At 36.6% G+C, this 17,097-nt stretch overlaps 1 protein-coding gene across 4 annotated transcripts in view; it reads right to left on the bottom strand.

The window, feature by feature from the left end:
- Positions 1 to 17,097, bottom strand: part of cas (castor zinc finger transcription factor) — a 134,709-nt gene that overhangs the window by 34,323 nt on the left and 83,289 nt on the right. For all 4 annotated transcript variants that reach the window (XM_028182035.2, XM_089739907.1, XM_089739908.1 and 1 more), the window contains 2 exons: positions 16,204 to 16,308; positions 11,247 to 11,310 (listed from right to left, as the gene is read on the bottom strand). In XM_028182035.2, coding sequence (XP_028037836.2) covers positions 11,247 to 11,310; positions 16,204 to 16,308 — 169 coding nt within the window. The remainder of the gene's footprint in view (positions 1 to 11,246; positions 11,311 to 16,203; positions 16,309 to 17,097) is intronic.

Genomic DNA, 17,097 nt, shown 5'->3' with positions numbered 1-17,097 from the left:
CGAATAGTAAAATCTAATTAAAGACCGAAAGATATAATCGATTAATTAATCGATTACGTTCGACACGCGGCGTTCGGCCTGTCTACCAAATTAGAACATGCCTTAGTATAATCATATGTTTTGTTCGAAAAAATTTAAGATCGAAATGTCGTGTGTAAGATTGGTTCCGTGAAACTAATTTCTATTTTTTCCATATCCAATTTTTCACTCCATACTTCACGGAAACATCTATCTAAGTTAAATTCTGCTAATTCATATGAGGGTAGTAGGTTAATAAAAGTTTTGCCATTAACTTTCTCTTACAGTTATCTTACAAATAAAATTTAAGAATATCATTCCGGCTTAAAGGGTGGGGCCAGGTGGGGCAGCCGTTGTAACTATACTGAGATCTTAGAACTTATATCTCAAGGTGGGTGGCGCATTTACGTTGTAGACGTCTACGGGCTCCAATAACCACTTAACACCAGGTGGGCTGTGAGCCGTCTACTCATCTAAGCAATAAAAAAAACAGTCTACAAATTCAATAAAAAAAAGGTATCTGCCGAATTTGATGTATTTATATTACTGTTCAAGAATGAGAAGGGCTTTAGAAAAAAAACGTGAATTGGATATTACTAACCTAAATCTTGTTTATTCATCATGGCGTTTTATTGTGTACTTAAGATAATATTTATTCGTCAATAACATGACTTTAAATGGTAATACGCGAATTACAATTCATAGACCGTCCTCATTGGTCATCGGCGCTTGTTATTAACACATTCGTATACAAAGTAAAATAATTATCTGTCAATGACTAACGTTTTGGGCTTCATTCATAAATGCCTTGTCAATTGGAATAGCACATAGTTGCGTCGTGTTTTTTGTCTTTTTCGATCGTATTTGATGTTCCTGCTATTGCTAATGCTATTCCTGTTAATGCCATTCCTACACAACACATTCCGAAACACATAGAATTCGTTCAGTCTTGGTAATATTGACGATTAAGATGCTTGCTTGTCTTTGAAATTTCACTGTGCGTAATCCTGCGCAATACTTTATCAAATATCATCGTTAAGTATGTTTTATGTATATTGCCCTTTTAAGCCGATGAGCATACGGCCCACCTGATGGTGAGTGGTTACCGTCGCCCCTGAACGTCAGCAAAGCCAGGGGCAGAGCCAAGATACTGCCTATCTATATCTTAAGGTTATTGTTTAGAGAAAGAGAGGGAGAGAGAATACACTTTATTGCACACCAAAACACAATTTAAATTCAAAAATCAGTTAAAAAGCAGATAGATTTGTACAATAGGCGGTCTTATCGCTAAAAGCGATCTCTTCCAGACAACCGTTGTTTAATAACATGTCCGAACTGAAAACGTTAAAGGATTAATTTAGTATTGCTGCCTTTCAATTTTTTTCTTAAATTTCCTCAATACGAACTCCAATAAAATTAGGGATCTCTAAGTAAAAAAATAAAAAATCTTCATAACTAATACGTAATCGGATGATATTGATAAATATTCAAAAAATCACGTTACTATAAACGAAAACATCGAAACAAACCGACTTTAATTACTGTAATTAACTGATTTTTAAATAAATTACAACTATATCGCCTCGGGAGCAGTTCCTAATAAAAATTCAGTTAGACAAAGACGACGAATATTCGTTGGGCGTTAAAAAGAGACGGGTGTAGACGATTTATGTTTATGGAGAAATGCGGGCGTTGTATTTTGTTTATGAAGTTTCTGATATTTAAATTCATACTTTCTGGTAGACTGGATTGAAATTTTGCATATCCCTAAATCCCGATACAGAAACAATTTTTATTTTGATTAATTTATTGTTTATTTATATAACTGGGCTGGTCACATATGTCGCAGAACGGATAACCGTTGGGGTAGACGTGTTCTGGAGTGAAGACCGCGAACCGGCAAACATAGTGTAGGACGCCCTCCTGCTAGATGGAGGCACGACCTGCGCAAGGCAGCTAGCAGTGACTGGATGCGTAGAACCGAAGATCGGGTTCAGTGGCGAGCTTTGGGGGAGGCCTATGTCCAGCAGTGGACTGCCGCAGGCTGATGATGATTTATATAATATATGAATTAATAAATCTAAAATACTAAGACTAACTTTATAGAAGAAATATGTTGTTCTTCGTGATTGTTTGATGATTATTTAATCATCAAACGGATAAAAGTTAGAGAAGTTCTAAATGAGTCGTCTATTATCAAAGGTGGCAATCTGTGCATTTGGACAAAAAAATGTTATTGATAAGTCAATACAGATTGATTTGAATATAATCGTCTCCTTCAAAGAATACGGTTCAAAACCTGCATTAAATAAAGGTTAATACTTAACCTGTTATTTATCTAAGATGTCGTTCAGAAGAGTTTTGTGACTGCTGTGTGCAAAGTCAATAATTCTTTTTTCTGATTTACCAACAATTGTCCAAAAGTCACATTGCCGGCTTTGATAATAGTCGACTCAAATATTGATGCTAAAAATAATGGTAGTTTTTTTATTTAAAAATGCCCTAAATATTTCTAAGATTTTGTATCAACTTTTCACCGCTTCGTATTAAAAAATGAAATAGCAAATTTTAAAGTTCATCATGATCAATATATAATTAATACTTTATACTCAAGCGAAACCGCGTGCTCTCACTAAGTGTATTATTACAATTTAATCACCCAACGATCGTTTCCTCTGAGAAATTGTAGAAATAGCACAGAGGATTCTCCAATAGGATTAGAAAGGGACGGAACATCTATAGATTTTATCGATATATCGAACAACTAATAATTTTTATGAGTTTTTAGAATAATTTCCTAGTAGTTTTGTGTTTAATTGTGATTTGGTCGTTATTTTATAGGAGATTGAGTTTTTTCGAAGTTTATGTTTAAAGGTTGATTGGGAAATCCGCGCTTTGCTCTTGTTTCTAAAATAGAATACCATGTTCGCGTGTTGGTGCTCTCCACTAGGAAGACCGTGATCATCTACTGATCTAGGCTATAAAAATCTTGAGAGATATACGGGGCTAAATCGGAACTGCCTTACCTCAAAAAAGTTTTCAAAATGCTTAGACATAGGAAGCTATAGCCCAGGCAGCCATATAGGCATTGTCAGATGTCAATGAGCAACGTTGACTACTTACTAGTCGTTAGCTCGCTTTGATGATCTTGATAATATTAAACAAAAAAAATTGACAATATGCCGAATACTTTCTTTGTTTTAAATTTGATATTAAATTTTCAATTATATTTCATGCCATATCATCTCATCTCATTTTATTTAATTTCATCTCAGTTGATTAATTAATGTCTCAAATTAATCATCTTCATTTCATTTCATTTCACGCCATATTGTCATTTTTCATAAAAATAAGAATATAAATTAAAATAAGACATGACTTAAAGGTCTTAGTTACCAGGTTATAAAATCTCTTATAAAAAAAACTATTCTTCAAATCGATTTGTATATCAGACGGTAACATTTACAGAGATGTAAATACGTACAAAGGTATCACTTAAAACTTTAACATTTTTTAGTACTTGTACAGACGTATTAGACGTAATAATTGTGATAGATTGTAGTATTATTATATTATATTAGATTTGTTTTCTCTATGTTTTGACCTGCGATCATTCGTCAAGAGCATAATCAGATTGATATCGGGTAGAGCCACTGCTCCGTCTTTCTTTAGAGAGATAGCATATCGGCTCTGTTGAGCCTTCTAATCGGGTGGAAGAGTACACTTGACAACGGATTTGGGTTGAGCTGTTCAGAGGTTATAGTTGGCTGCGAAGATCCGGCGAGAAACTCAGTGGGCTGTGTCTGTTAATTATCTATTTACTTTAATTTTATTATTATTATTATAGGCTAATTTACTCGCCGAACCCATCGTCGCAAACGACGGGTTCGACGAGAACGGCGACCGGTGCTTGAAGTACCTAAAAGCACCGTTAATGGATCAGGAGGATCCGAAATGACGTGTTTAGGGCGTCATCGGCTGTTTACCATTTGGTCCGCAGTGGCGGGTATGGTATGGTCTGTCGATTAACTTTTCTTCTTTAGTGTAATAAAAAAAAACCAAAATTTGTACCTATTCTTAAAATGACAATAACCGTTGAAAATATATCTCAATTACGATTTCTTAGTCCGCACATCAAAGGGATGAATATTGATGAAAATTCATATATTCAAATTTTATATGTACAGAACAATAGATCGGTAAGAGGTGAGAATATAAAAGTCTCCGGGCATGATGTTTCATAAAACGTCTCAAATGATACACGTCTTAATTAACTGGGCACTTTATATCAGTAATAATGACTTTATTATGCGCACGAAAGGCTTTTGTTCGGTTTGTATTATTAATAATTATTGTAAATGTATTATGTATGTATATATTTTGTTATATGATCGGTGATTATACGTTCGCGTGTTCGGCTATGTGTGCTTAGTGCGAGTTTTTTAACTTTCTCGATAGCGTAAAAGTTAACTCAATTTGGAACAGCGCTCCTAGCGGCAAAAGGTAAGTAAACTTTCTAACTCTATACAATTTTTTCTGCATTACTCGACCCATTCAGATGGGTGGACGAGCTCACATCTCACCTGGTGTTAAGTGGTGACTAGTGCCCATAGACATCTACAACGTAAATGCGCCACCCACCTTGAGATATAAGTTCTAAGGTCTCAGTTATAGTCACAACGGCTGCCCCACCCTTCAAACCGAAACGCATTACTGCTTCACGGCAGAAATAGGCAGGGTGGTGGTACCTACCCGTGCGGACTCACAAGAAGTCCTACCACCGGTAAGTGATGAAGGAACATTGTATAAACAATAAAGACTTAACTTTTACGCTGTCGAGAACGTTAAAAAACTCGCACTAAGCACACTGACTCGCGTCTGTGTTGCAATCACAGTACGCTCGCACGACAATAAAACGCAAATCGTCGGGCACCGGACGCAGCGCCACCATTATACGGTAAATGGGAAACGCTATTTGCCTATTTGGTCCCTCTCGACACTGGGACGGTGTTATTCAATAAAGTGACTTGCAATTAACGGTTTTGTTTGTTTGACGTCTCGTTTGATTTGACATTTGACAGCTGTTAGCAATATTTTATCTACGCTAGTAACCCCTGAGTTTTGGCGGGAAAATAAAATGTGTCGTGTGAATTGTTTTATCATAATTGACGGCTTTAAAAGGTGTAGTAATTATAAAATTATACAAATTTAGGGGAATCGAAGAAAATAAACATTAGTTCAGGGTTTTTAATACATTACAGACGCCGTCAAAGTTAAGGATAAAGAAGAAGAAAAAAAATTTTTTCCTTTGAAGATTTCTTAGGAGTGTAATACAGAATGAAGAGTATCAACGCAAAATTATCATAAAAAAAACTTTAGTCTATATTAGTTTACAGAGAGCTATGCAATATGAACACAAATAATAAAATACTACATCAAATAAAAACCTCCTTTCTTTTTTATTTCTTTAGGGACTTTACAGATTTCGATTAAATCGAAGGAGATAATGATTTTATATTAGGTAGCTCATGGCAACCAATTACGTCAGGGGTACAGCCGAGTCATTGCATGCCGTTGAGAAGACTTCGATACTTGAAGACAGATATGTCATTACGTCAGAAACATTTCGTAGAGAAGTTCATGCCAGAGAATGAAAAATAACAGCATAGATTAATGCATAATAAAGGTATGAAACTGTCCCACATGTTTGTCCTTCATTCTCACTCAATCATCTGTATCACTTAAATTAAAATTACAAGTATCTTTAGATTGAACAACATCAGAACAAAACAGAAACCATCCCAATAAACAATATATCGTTTTTCATTAATTTACCTGTGAATTGACTATACAATTAATAAAATTAAAGTTTTTGTCGTTCATCGCGATACGAGATATACATATACAGTTAAAGCTTCTTAATCGCGAGGTATATGTTCCATAAATATGCCGTGAATACAGAAACCGTGAATATAGAAAATCGCGTTTACAAAGGATATTCAGTTGGGTACCTACATATTGGAATCCTTTTTATCAATGTGTATGTACCGATTAGATCCACCAACATAGGAATTGGCTTGCATTTTTTAAATTTAATAGAAAAAAACGCGAACGAAGAAAGCGCGAATAAGGAGCTTTTACTCTATTGAGAACACACTGATTTTTATTTATATAGTGCTGTTAATGTAATTACCGCGAAGCCCTTTTCGGGTTATTTATTCAATTAATTTTTTTAAATCAGCTTCGAAAAGCGGATGATATGATTAAAAATATATATTACTTTCACGTAGCATCGTTTTAATATTATGTGTTCGTTTCTCCCTCCTCCTTCATGAAGCTAAGGGAGCTAAGCTAAGCTAAGCTAAGCGTACGGGAAGAACTGATGCAACGGGGAAGTCACGAGGCTCAGTAATGAGGAAAACGACGCGAGGAGGAGGGTTCGTTTCTAATTAATTGGAAGTAGATTGACAACCCTAAGGTACAGGGATGGCCGCTATGTGACAGTTATCCAACGTACTCACAGCCCTAAAATCTAATAGTTCCAATACAAGAGTGATGGCTATGTTCGATACTCTTCCTAATCCCCTACTACTGGTTCTTACTATACTGATAACTTACCAAAAAAGCTTAACATTTGAAATTGCTTTAAACGGTGCGTTGCGAGTACATTATGCGGCTGTTAACATTGTCCGCTCCCAGAGCGAGGCAATTGAATGAATTCGCTCTATTGAACAAGATTAGACCGCCGAGGTTTGTACAATTACCGGTAGGGGGACGTGCGCTTGTTTTATCGTTAATAAACACTGATATTGTGTATTCACCTTCCGAGTCCAAGATTTTTTTTTTATTGCTTAGATGTGTGGACGAGCTCACAGCCCACCTGGTGTTTAGTGGTTACTGGAGCCCATAGACATCTACAACGTAAATGCACCACACACCTTGAGATATAAGTTTTAAGGTCTCAGTATAGTTACAACGGCTGCCCCCCCACCCTTCAAACCGAAACGCATTACTGCTTCACGGCAGAAACAGGAGGGGCGGTGGTACCTACCCGTGCGGACTCACAAGAGGTCCTACCACCAGTAAAATTGATACCACCAGATTGTGTTATCTTGTTTGAAACTATCCTTAAATTTTGGTTATTCATCATCATTCATCATTCTTTCTTATTACCCTCTGCTGGGGTGTAGGGCTCGAATCAAATTTTTCCATTTACATCGGTCTTGGGTAGTCTGTTCTAGCTCCTCCCACGTCATGCCCAAGACCCCTAGCTCCTGCTCGACCTAGCGACGCAAGTTGTTCTGGGGCGGCCTCTCTTCCTTTTGCCAGACATTTTCCAGGTCAGTGCTCTCTTTGATAGGTGGGTATCGGGCTTTCTCAAAATGTGACCAATCCAATGCCACTTCCGCGTAAGGATCTCCTTCTCTATTGGTGTCTGCTTAGTGATACCAATTTTGGTTATTAGGATATTCTAGAACAATCCCGTTTCTGCCGCGAAGTATTTCATGTGTTTCGATTTGGGAGGGGGGAGCCGTAATGCAATTGAGATCCAGGTCTCATTTCCACGTTTTCCGATATAGTTTGATACTAGATCCGGGTTCGCCATTGGGTGCTAAATGAAACCTGTTTGATACTGTCCTTAAATTTAGGTTACTAGAATGTTCTAAAGCAATTCCGTTTTTACCGCGAAATATTTCATGTATCTTGATTTGAAGGGGGGTAGACACAGCCGTTATACAATTGAGATCCAGGCCTAATTTCTCAAGGTGAGTGACGGAATTCGCTTTGTGATATCCACGCGCTCCGATATAGTCTGATCCTAGATACGGCTTTACCATCGAGTGCTAAACAGATTATCACATCGCAAATTCCATAGTTCTCTTTAGATATTTTTGAATCCACGATTTTTACGGGTAGGTACAGCATTGGGTTTTAAATGGATTATGACATCGCGAATTTTATAGTTCTCTTTCGATATTTTTGAGCTCCCGATTGTATTGCAGTAATGTAAATGACTGTTTCGCAATAGGAATGGCTAATATACAAAAATGCGAGCTTTCAGGATTCCCCAACAGAACTACGTGCGAGAAAAGGTCTTTGAAATCTTAAAGCAAGTAGTTTATACAAGGTACATACAACACAGTAAAAGCTGGTTATAAAAGCTGTTCAACGTAATGAATTCGATTTTTGAATAATGCTATGCACTTCCGTTCTACAGTACCAATGAGCTTACACTAAAAAAACAGTAAAATTTTATATCTTTTCACACGAAAACGTCAAATACTCCCAGTGTTCGTGTTTTTTTCGTGTAGACGCGTCGAAACACGCATTAAACAGACAGAAGACACGCGCTAACGATAATTAGATGCGTTCATCAATATCATTTGAATAAGCGGTAATATTTAATTACTTGGCGACAGACAAAAGTTAGTTTATAAAAAAATAATAAGGTACTGAACATTTAATTTTTGTTCTTAAACAAAATAAATTAAAAACATTTTATTTTTATTTATTTTTATTGCCTAGATGGGTGGACGAGCTCACAGCCCACCTGGCGTTAAGTGGTTACTGGAGCCCATAGACATCTACAACGTAGACGTGCCACCCACCTTGAGATACAAGTTCTAAAGTCTCAGTATAGTTACAACGGCTGCCCCACCCTTCAAACCGAAACGCATTACTGCTTCACGGCAGAAATAGGCGGGGCGGTGGTACCTACCCGCGCGGACTAACAAGAGGTCCTACCACCAGTAATTATGCAAATTATAATTTTGCGGGTTTGATTTTTATTACACGATTTTATTCCTTCACCGTGGAAGTCAATCGTGAACATTTGTTGAGTACGTATTTCATTAGAAAAAATGGTACCCGCCTGGGATTCGAACACCGGTGCATCGCTCAACACGAATGCACCGGACGTCTTATCCTTTAGGCCACGACGACTTTTAAATATCGATGCAACAGCGGACAGGTTGCGGATGTAGCGTGTAACGCTTGAAGTCTGAATTTTTACTAACACTAACCGCCCGAGAGGGCTTGAAAGTGAGTCCGCGTTCGAAGTAAAACTTAAATCAAGCCGCACTTAGAACTACAGAAAAATGTTGCATTCTTTACATGTGCCCGTGAAAAGTAACGGGTCACTAATTTATTCTATGATCACTTGTTTCTGATATTTCGGCTTTAATTATCGATACAGGTACAAATATTTGATTTTTGTACGTCCGTGCAACGAACTCTGTCGGTTCTTGACTTCATGTTTCATTTGTGACGTTGTCATGTAAATTAAGCTGTTCTAAGTTTAATTCTCGTATTTATCTGCACTAGTTGTCCCGCAGTAGTCGAAATTCGACTATAATTAATTGAAAATTTCTTTATAAACATTATTATGGTTCTATTGTCAAACACTGTTAGGATTTTTTTATATAATCACAGACTTCGCCAAAACTACACTATAGATAAATAGTATTATAGACAAACAATATTAATTTATTCTCAATTTGATCGTGATTTGATCACAGACTTTCAACAGTAGCAAAAGTTTGACAATAAACGCAGAGTATGTGTGTGTGTGTATATGTGCTGTGTCAAATACATGATAGTGTGGGTAATGTTTTCTTTATTGATTTAATGATTTTTTTATGCATAATTAAAAAAATTATTAACATTCTGCACTCCCTCTCTATATTCTCTATAAGTGTGTGAAATTTCATACTACTCCGTCCGCGCAATTTTCGTAAAAAGGGGTTACAAAGTTTTTGCTTCACGTATTAATATATAGATTTTGTTTACCGTGTTCCGAAAAAATAGTTCATAGATCACATACTGCGTAACGTTTGAAGAATTTATAACAAAATTTACATATAAGTTTATCGTTCGCTATCCCTATATATGCTTTGATAGATGCCCTGTGACTTGTGTTCCCTAAGCCTGGTATACCTCGTAGCAAGTTCGGCCCCCTGTCCGAGACAGAAAAAAAACCAAACGAAACTTTGACAAACACTTTCAAATGGTTGTATATTTTCCAGCGTTTTGATAGGCAGCGGCTTGGCTCTGCTCCAGGAATTGCTGAAGACCATGGGCGACGGTAACCACTCACCATCAAGTGGGTTGTATGCTCGTGTGCTTACAAGGGCAATAAAAAAATCGCAATTTTTTTTTATTTTTATTTTATTGCTTAGATAGGTGGATGAGCTCACAGCCCACCTGGTGTTAAGTGGTTACTGGATCCCATAGACATTTACAACGTAAATGCGCCACCCAACTTAAGATATAAGTTCTAAGGTCTCAGTATAGTTACAACGGCTGCCCCGCCCTTCAAACCGAAACGCATTACTGCTTCATGGTAGAAATAGGCAAGGTGGTGGTACCCGTGCGAACTCAAGATGTCGTAACACAAACCAGTAATTACGCAAATTGTATTTATGCGGGTTCGACTTTTATTACACGATGTTATTCCTTCACCGTGGAATTCCATTACTTTAAGATAGGCTTGTGAGTGAATTATTTTAAGTGAACTAGTTAAAATCGAGGCAATGTAACACACGTTTCACACAACTGAAAACGCTAAGTACCTATTCGCGAAACGTCCTAAACGATTTCGTCGCGACCAGTCGAAGGTCCTAATTAGTGTTGCTCTCGACAGCCTCACTAACACGCATTGAATTAGCGTCACTGTAACTGGTTGCGATTTTAGTGCAAAATACACAGCGATGTCGAATTTTCAACTTTAACTTTAGATATTTGGAATGGATTATGGAATGTTGGCCAAGTAGATGGAAGATTTCATATTAATCAGACTAATTCGATTATTCATTATTATAAAAAAAAAAATTGTATTTAGAATTCGCGGTTCTTAATAAAATTACAATAATCCTTTATATCAGTGTTCAAATTTTTTCAGAATAACTTAAAGGCACTATAAAAGTTATTTAAAATACCTATTAAATCTGACGCTTGTAGTTTTTGATACAATCTGTGACGAGTTCGCTATTCCTTAAAAAAAATTAAATCAATTCACTATTTCTTTTTTGTTATTAAGCTTGAGTAAAAAAAATAGCATAACACATCCAAAATCACCGAGCACGGATTTTCTCCTGTGTTACGGATGCTGAAAATATAAAATGGGACGAAGACAAGTCCAATCGGGAATCACGGGCATACTTCTCAATCAACCAGACGATCATACATTAAAAGCTAACATTGTGTACATTAATGTTATTGACACTCACCACTGGCTTGAAGTTTTCTTTCTTGTGAATCATCAGCGTCCAACGATTGCTTCTGGAAGTAGCCCTGTCGGTACGAAAGCACATTAACAAATGAAGACATTTTTTTTTCCTACCTAAGATGATAGCTTTGAGAGGCTATTTCAGCGTAACCTTAACTAGTAGGTGAGCTCGCGGGGCTCAAACCTGACGACGTTGCTAACACGAACCTTAGCAAGAGCCGTGCTTCGCAGAATCTACCACCGGATCGGAAACGCGACCCACTGAGAAGATCCGGCGAAAAACTCAGTGGGCTGTGAGGGTTAATTTACTCGTCGAGCCATTCGTCGCAAGCGACGGGTTCGACGAGAACGGTGACCGGTGCTTGAGTTACCTAAAAGCACCGTTAGTGGATCGGGAGGATCCGAAATGACGTGTATGAAGACATGAGTTGATGAAGTGATTAAGTACTATTTTTAAGATTCTTGAATTTATACATTGAATGAAGGTGTTATGTGCCTATAAAACATATTAGACCTTAAAACTTTGTGTTTAAAGGCTATTTTTAGAACTTGCATGTGAAGAATTTTCGAAAATACAAAAAGAATCGCATCGAAGATAATTGGGTCCTTTTTAAGTCTGCTAGGAATAGGTGTAATCAAATGATACGCAATGCCAAGCGCCGCCACATTCTGGATAATATCGCTTCTTCTTCTCCTGCCGATGTTTGGAAATTTCTCGGAACTTTGGGTATCGGCAGATCGCGACGTTTGGACATTCCAAATATTATTCAATTAGATGATCTCAACCGACACTTCTCCACATCCTCCGTGATAGATCCCTTAACTAAAAATCAAACGTTAGCTTATTTGTCTGGCCTAAGGCGTCCAGATGTTGTCCCCTTTCAGCTCTTTCCAGTTGCCCCCTCTGAGATAAGAAAAGTGATACTTTCCATTAAATCTAATGCGGTGGGATATGACAACATATGTCGCCGCATGATTATAACTATCCTAGACTGTCTCCTACCTGCAATTTATCATATTATTAACTTCTCTCTTGACTCTGGAGAGTTTCCTTTCCTATGGCGCAGAGCTTATGTTCGTGCCCTACCTAAAATTCCTGACCCTTCTGTTCCTAATCACTTTCGCCCAATTTCAATCTTACCCTTCCTATCCAAAGTGCTCGAGATCTGTGTCCATAAGCAGCTTTCTCGATTTATATTTAATAATTCCCTAATTAGCCCTTTTCAATCTGGGTTTAGACCAGGCCACAGCACCATTTCCGCGCTTCTGAAAGTGACAGGTGATATCAGGGTGGGCTTGGAAGAATCCAAAATCACTATACTAGTTTTGGTTGATTTCTCAAACGCGTTTAACACCGTTTGTCACGATATCCTTCTTTCCATCCTCTCTCATCTCAACGTCTCAAAAGGGGCGTTGGATTGGTTCTCTTCCTATCTTCAGGAACGTCAGCAATCTGTTCGTAATGACGAACTCTCATCAAACTGGTGTAATCTTGAATCTGGCGTCCCACAAGGCGGTGTCCTCTCTCCTCTCTTGTTTTCAATTTTTATAAATTTTCTCACCCCTGAGCTACGGTGTGCATTTCATCTTTACGCCGATGATCTACAACTGTACGCACAAACCGATGTTGATCACATATCGGATGCTATTACCAAACTAAACAATGATTTAAAATCAATCAAAAATTGGTCCGATAGGTTTGGTCTGGCGGTGAATCCTACCAAATGCCAGGCGTTAATTGTTGGTAGCCATCGAAATATGAGTAAGATCAGTAATTTTAAGCTGCCGCCTGTTGTTTTCAATGACATAATCATCCCCTTTAGCCGAAACGTGAAAAATCTTGGATTACACATTGACACTACACTTGGTTGGAGAGCGCAAGTAACATCCATTAGTCAAAAAGTCATCAGGACCTTGCGATCTCTCTATCGGCTAAAAAATATGCTACCATCAAATGTAAAGGCCATGCTTGTGCAGACTTTAATTTTCCCTATGGTAGACTACGGTGATGTGTGTTACTATGACCTGAATGCAGATCTCCTCAACAAACTAGACCGCCTTCTCAATAATTGCATTCGATTCGTTTTCAATCTTAGAAAATATGACCATGTGTCCGCGCATCGAACTCGTCTGAAATGGTTACCGATCCGTCAGCGTAGAGAGGAGAGAGCGCTTACTACCTTGTTTTCTCTTTTGGACTCTGCCTCTTCACCCTCTTACTTAAAATCGCATTTTAAATACTTGAACGCAAGCCATGACAAAATTCTACGTTCTTCACATAATCGTCTCTTACAATGTCCTATCCATCGCTCAGATTTTTTACATTCTTCTTTCTTTGTACAGTCCATAATATTATGGAATTCGCTTCCCAAAGAAATCAGGATGATCAGCAATCGCTTTACTTTTAAACTCAAAGTTCGCGAACACATCCACAAAAAACTGGAAGAATCATCTCCAAACTAGTTTATTTCATTTTTCAATTATTATTATTATATTATATATATATATATATTTACTTTTAGCCATTCTTAACTATAATACTAAATTGTGTATTTTCATGTGTTATTGTGTGTAATTATGTGTATGTATTTATTTTACTATTTTGTACATAGGTATATTGAATTGTAGTATATGTATTCTATAATACTGAGATATTATTTTAAGGAAGATTTTTGTTTTGAGTTTGTTCTTTTTTTTTTGTTTTGTTGTTGTTGTTTGTTATTTTTTTTGTCAATGCACCTACCATGCATTATCTCTGCACCACCCTATGGTCGACTGGAAGAGAATGCCCATGGCATTAAGTCCGCCTGTGTACAAGTTTTGTTTTGTGCATAAAGTATAAATAAATAAATAAATAAATAAATAAGAAGGAGTCACGTACGAAGAAAAAGTACAAGTAACAAAAGTTTGTTGCCTGCCGGTTTTCTCAAAATTAACAAATTGTAACATATCCTCTTCATCCACTCATGTCTTCAGATATTTTTATTTATTTCTTAGGTGAGTGGACGAGCTCACAGCGCACTTGGTGTTAAGTGGTTACTGGAGCCCATAGACATCTACGACGTAAATGCGCCACACACCTTGAGATATAAGTTCTAAGATCTCAGTATAGTTACAACGGCTGCCCCACTCTTCAAACCGAAACGCATAACTGCTTCACGGCAGAAATGGGCAGGGTGGTGGTACCTACCCGCGCGGACTCACAAGAGGTCCTACCGCCAGTAACGGAAATATAATCTAAATTATTCAAAGCCATTTCAAAACTTGAATAACTTAATATTTCGCCACACTATGTTATAAAAGTATGTAGTCGTTTTGATATTACGGGAAAACGAAAAGTGTATTGCACTTGTAACGTCAAGAATGAAAATAAATAAAAATACATTTTGGGCTGTTTTTGGATCAATTTATGACCAAAAAAAAAAACATTTAAGCCGTTATAGTAGTTCTAATTAAGTTTTGTTTTGATATCACGCATAATTACAATTAGAAGCGCCCATATATCGGACATTAATGACGAATTTAACATAACTAGTGGTCCCGCAGTAGTCGAAATTCAACTATAATTAATTGGAATTGTAAGTTTGTACACTATTATGATTGTGTTTTATACTTCTATAATCACAAATTTCACAAAGACTACACTATAAAAAATATAAACAAAGACATACAATATTTAATCTATTCTCAATTTGACGACAGACGTCAAGAACAACAGTTTGACAATAAATAGTATGCATGCGTGTGTGCGTCAAATACATGGTATGTAGTGTGTGTAATGTTTTCTTTATTGATTTAATGTATCTTTTATGCATAATTAAAAAAATATATTAGCATTGTGCACTCCTTCTCTGTATTCTCTATAAGTGTTGGAAATTTCGTACTCCTCCGCGCAATTTTCGTAAAAAGGGATACAAAGTTTTTGCTTCACGTATTAATATATAGATATTGTATTATTCTTTATTTTTTCTATCTTTAACAACGCATACGAAAGGCAAGTTTCGATGACATTTAAGAAATGAAATCCAAACGAGTGAATTAATGAAAAGTAATAAAAATCAAGAATACATGATGTTTCAATTAAGTTATAATATCGTTTTAATTAGACTAAGAGCATCGTTTTTTTTTTGGTTGATTCAAACTAACCATTACGATCCGACGGAATTTGTAATTAATGATTTTTTTATATGAATTTTTTTAATTTGTCTTTTGTTTTTTTCTCAGCCTTTAGATTGTGCCACTGATGCCAAATAATTAATTGGAATTTGTTGTTTTACTTAAACACTTATGCTAGTGTTGACCGTGTCGGCCAGGTATAACTGCAACTGATCCCAATTCGCGGATGTCGTAAAAGGCGATAAGAAATTCACCGGATAAATGGGTGGCAGCGTTAGTATTGTGTAAAATGGTATTTATGTACAACATGATATTTAGCTCTAAATTGTTTGTTCATTTTTAAGTGTAAAGTAGTAACATTGTTTTTATATTTTTGATGTACATGTTCTTTTTTAAAACGCTTTAATTAGCTTCAGACGTATGTATGTTTGTAACGGAATCTTTGAACATGATTTTGACCCCCTTCAAAACGTCGGATTAACTCGAAATTTGGTATACTTATTAAGGAATGATGACAATTCAATATTAAAAATTGAAAAAAAAACCGATTTTTTAAATTCAACTAAAAAATGAAAAATGTATAATAGTTTAAAAAAACTAAAAAAATACGCTTTTATAGAAAATCCAACAAAAAAATAGAAAATAAATTTTAATAAATTTGAATTAAAAACAGTGTAAGAAAAAATGATTTTATTGTGAAAAAGCGTAAACTACTAATATGAAGGCGTTACTGATAGGCCCGAAAAACTAGTTAGATAAAATAAAAACAAGTGTTTTATACGAAAATCTTTCAAGCTTAGAAACACATAACACATTTAGCATCAAGTTATACGGTAACTGACCTGCATCTGCAGATTGGCCAGATCTTCGAGATTCTTCCTCATCAGCATGTTTTGCTGTTCGAACTCTGATACACTGTTTCCCGCGCTCGACGTTGTGGACTGTTCCTTGACCAATAAAATGATTTCATTAAAACAGGGTTTCGTCAAGAAATCGATAGACGACTAAACAGTTGAAATGCTGCCTATAAGTAACCGTGAGCACTCGTGATCAAGCAAGAGAAACAGATTTTGTGCAAACTACTCGTTAAGTTAAATATGCCATTGAATTAATCCATCGGAAGCTCGTATTTCAGATCATTAGATCCGCTTGACAATACGGTAATTATGGTACTGTTGATTAGTGTTACACGCAATTGCAAAGGTTTAGAATCATCCAGAAATCAGGAGTGGGTGGAAATTTTGATTTAAATATTTTCTATTGCCCCACATTCCTTTAATGTTGAAATGAAGCCTCAATTGAAAAAAATTAGCTATTTCTTCTTCTTCCTATTCGCACACTCTTGACAGAGTGGTCGTGATCATGCATCAGTCGGATCCTGCGAGACCGATGCTCTCGCGATGCGACGCCATGTGGCATGATGTTTCGCAGAGTGAGAGCAATCATTTATGTTAGAGTGAGTCACAGATTTGATGAGGTCGGTCCATCGTGTTGGAGATCGTCCGCAAGATCTTTTGCCCTCGACTTTAGTTACAATATTACATTATTTCGTTATCCGCCTAAGTGAGGAAGATAAACCTTCAAATGTTGAATCTTTTTCGCGGGGATTTGACACGCTATATAAAACAATTTCCGAGTCTATAGACACCACAACGCTTTGAAGTAGAATATCGATATTTGAATTTGAAAGTGGAGGAACTCAGGACTGCTTCGCCGGTAAAGACAGAAGGTCGTAA

This window comes from Bombyx mandarina, chromosome A1, assembly GCF_030267445.1.
Source record: "Bombyx mandarina strain Sakado chromosome A1, ASM3026744v2".
Classification (NCBI taxonomy): Eukaryota; Metazoa; Arthropoda; class Insecta; order Lepidoptera; family Bombycidae; genus Bombyx; species Bombyx mandarina.
Note: the sequence above shows the minus strand (reverse complement) of the source record. Positions and strands in the feature narration are given on the sequence as shown.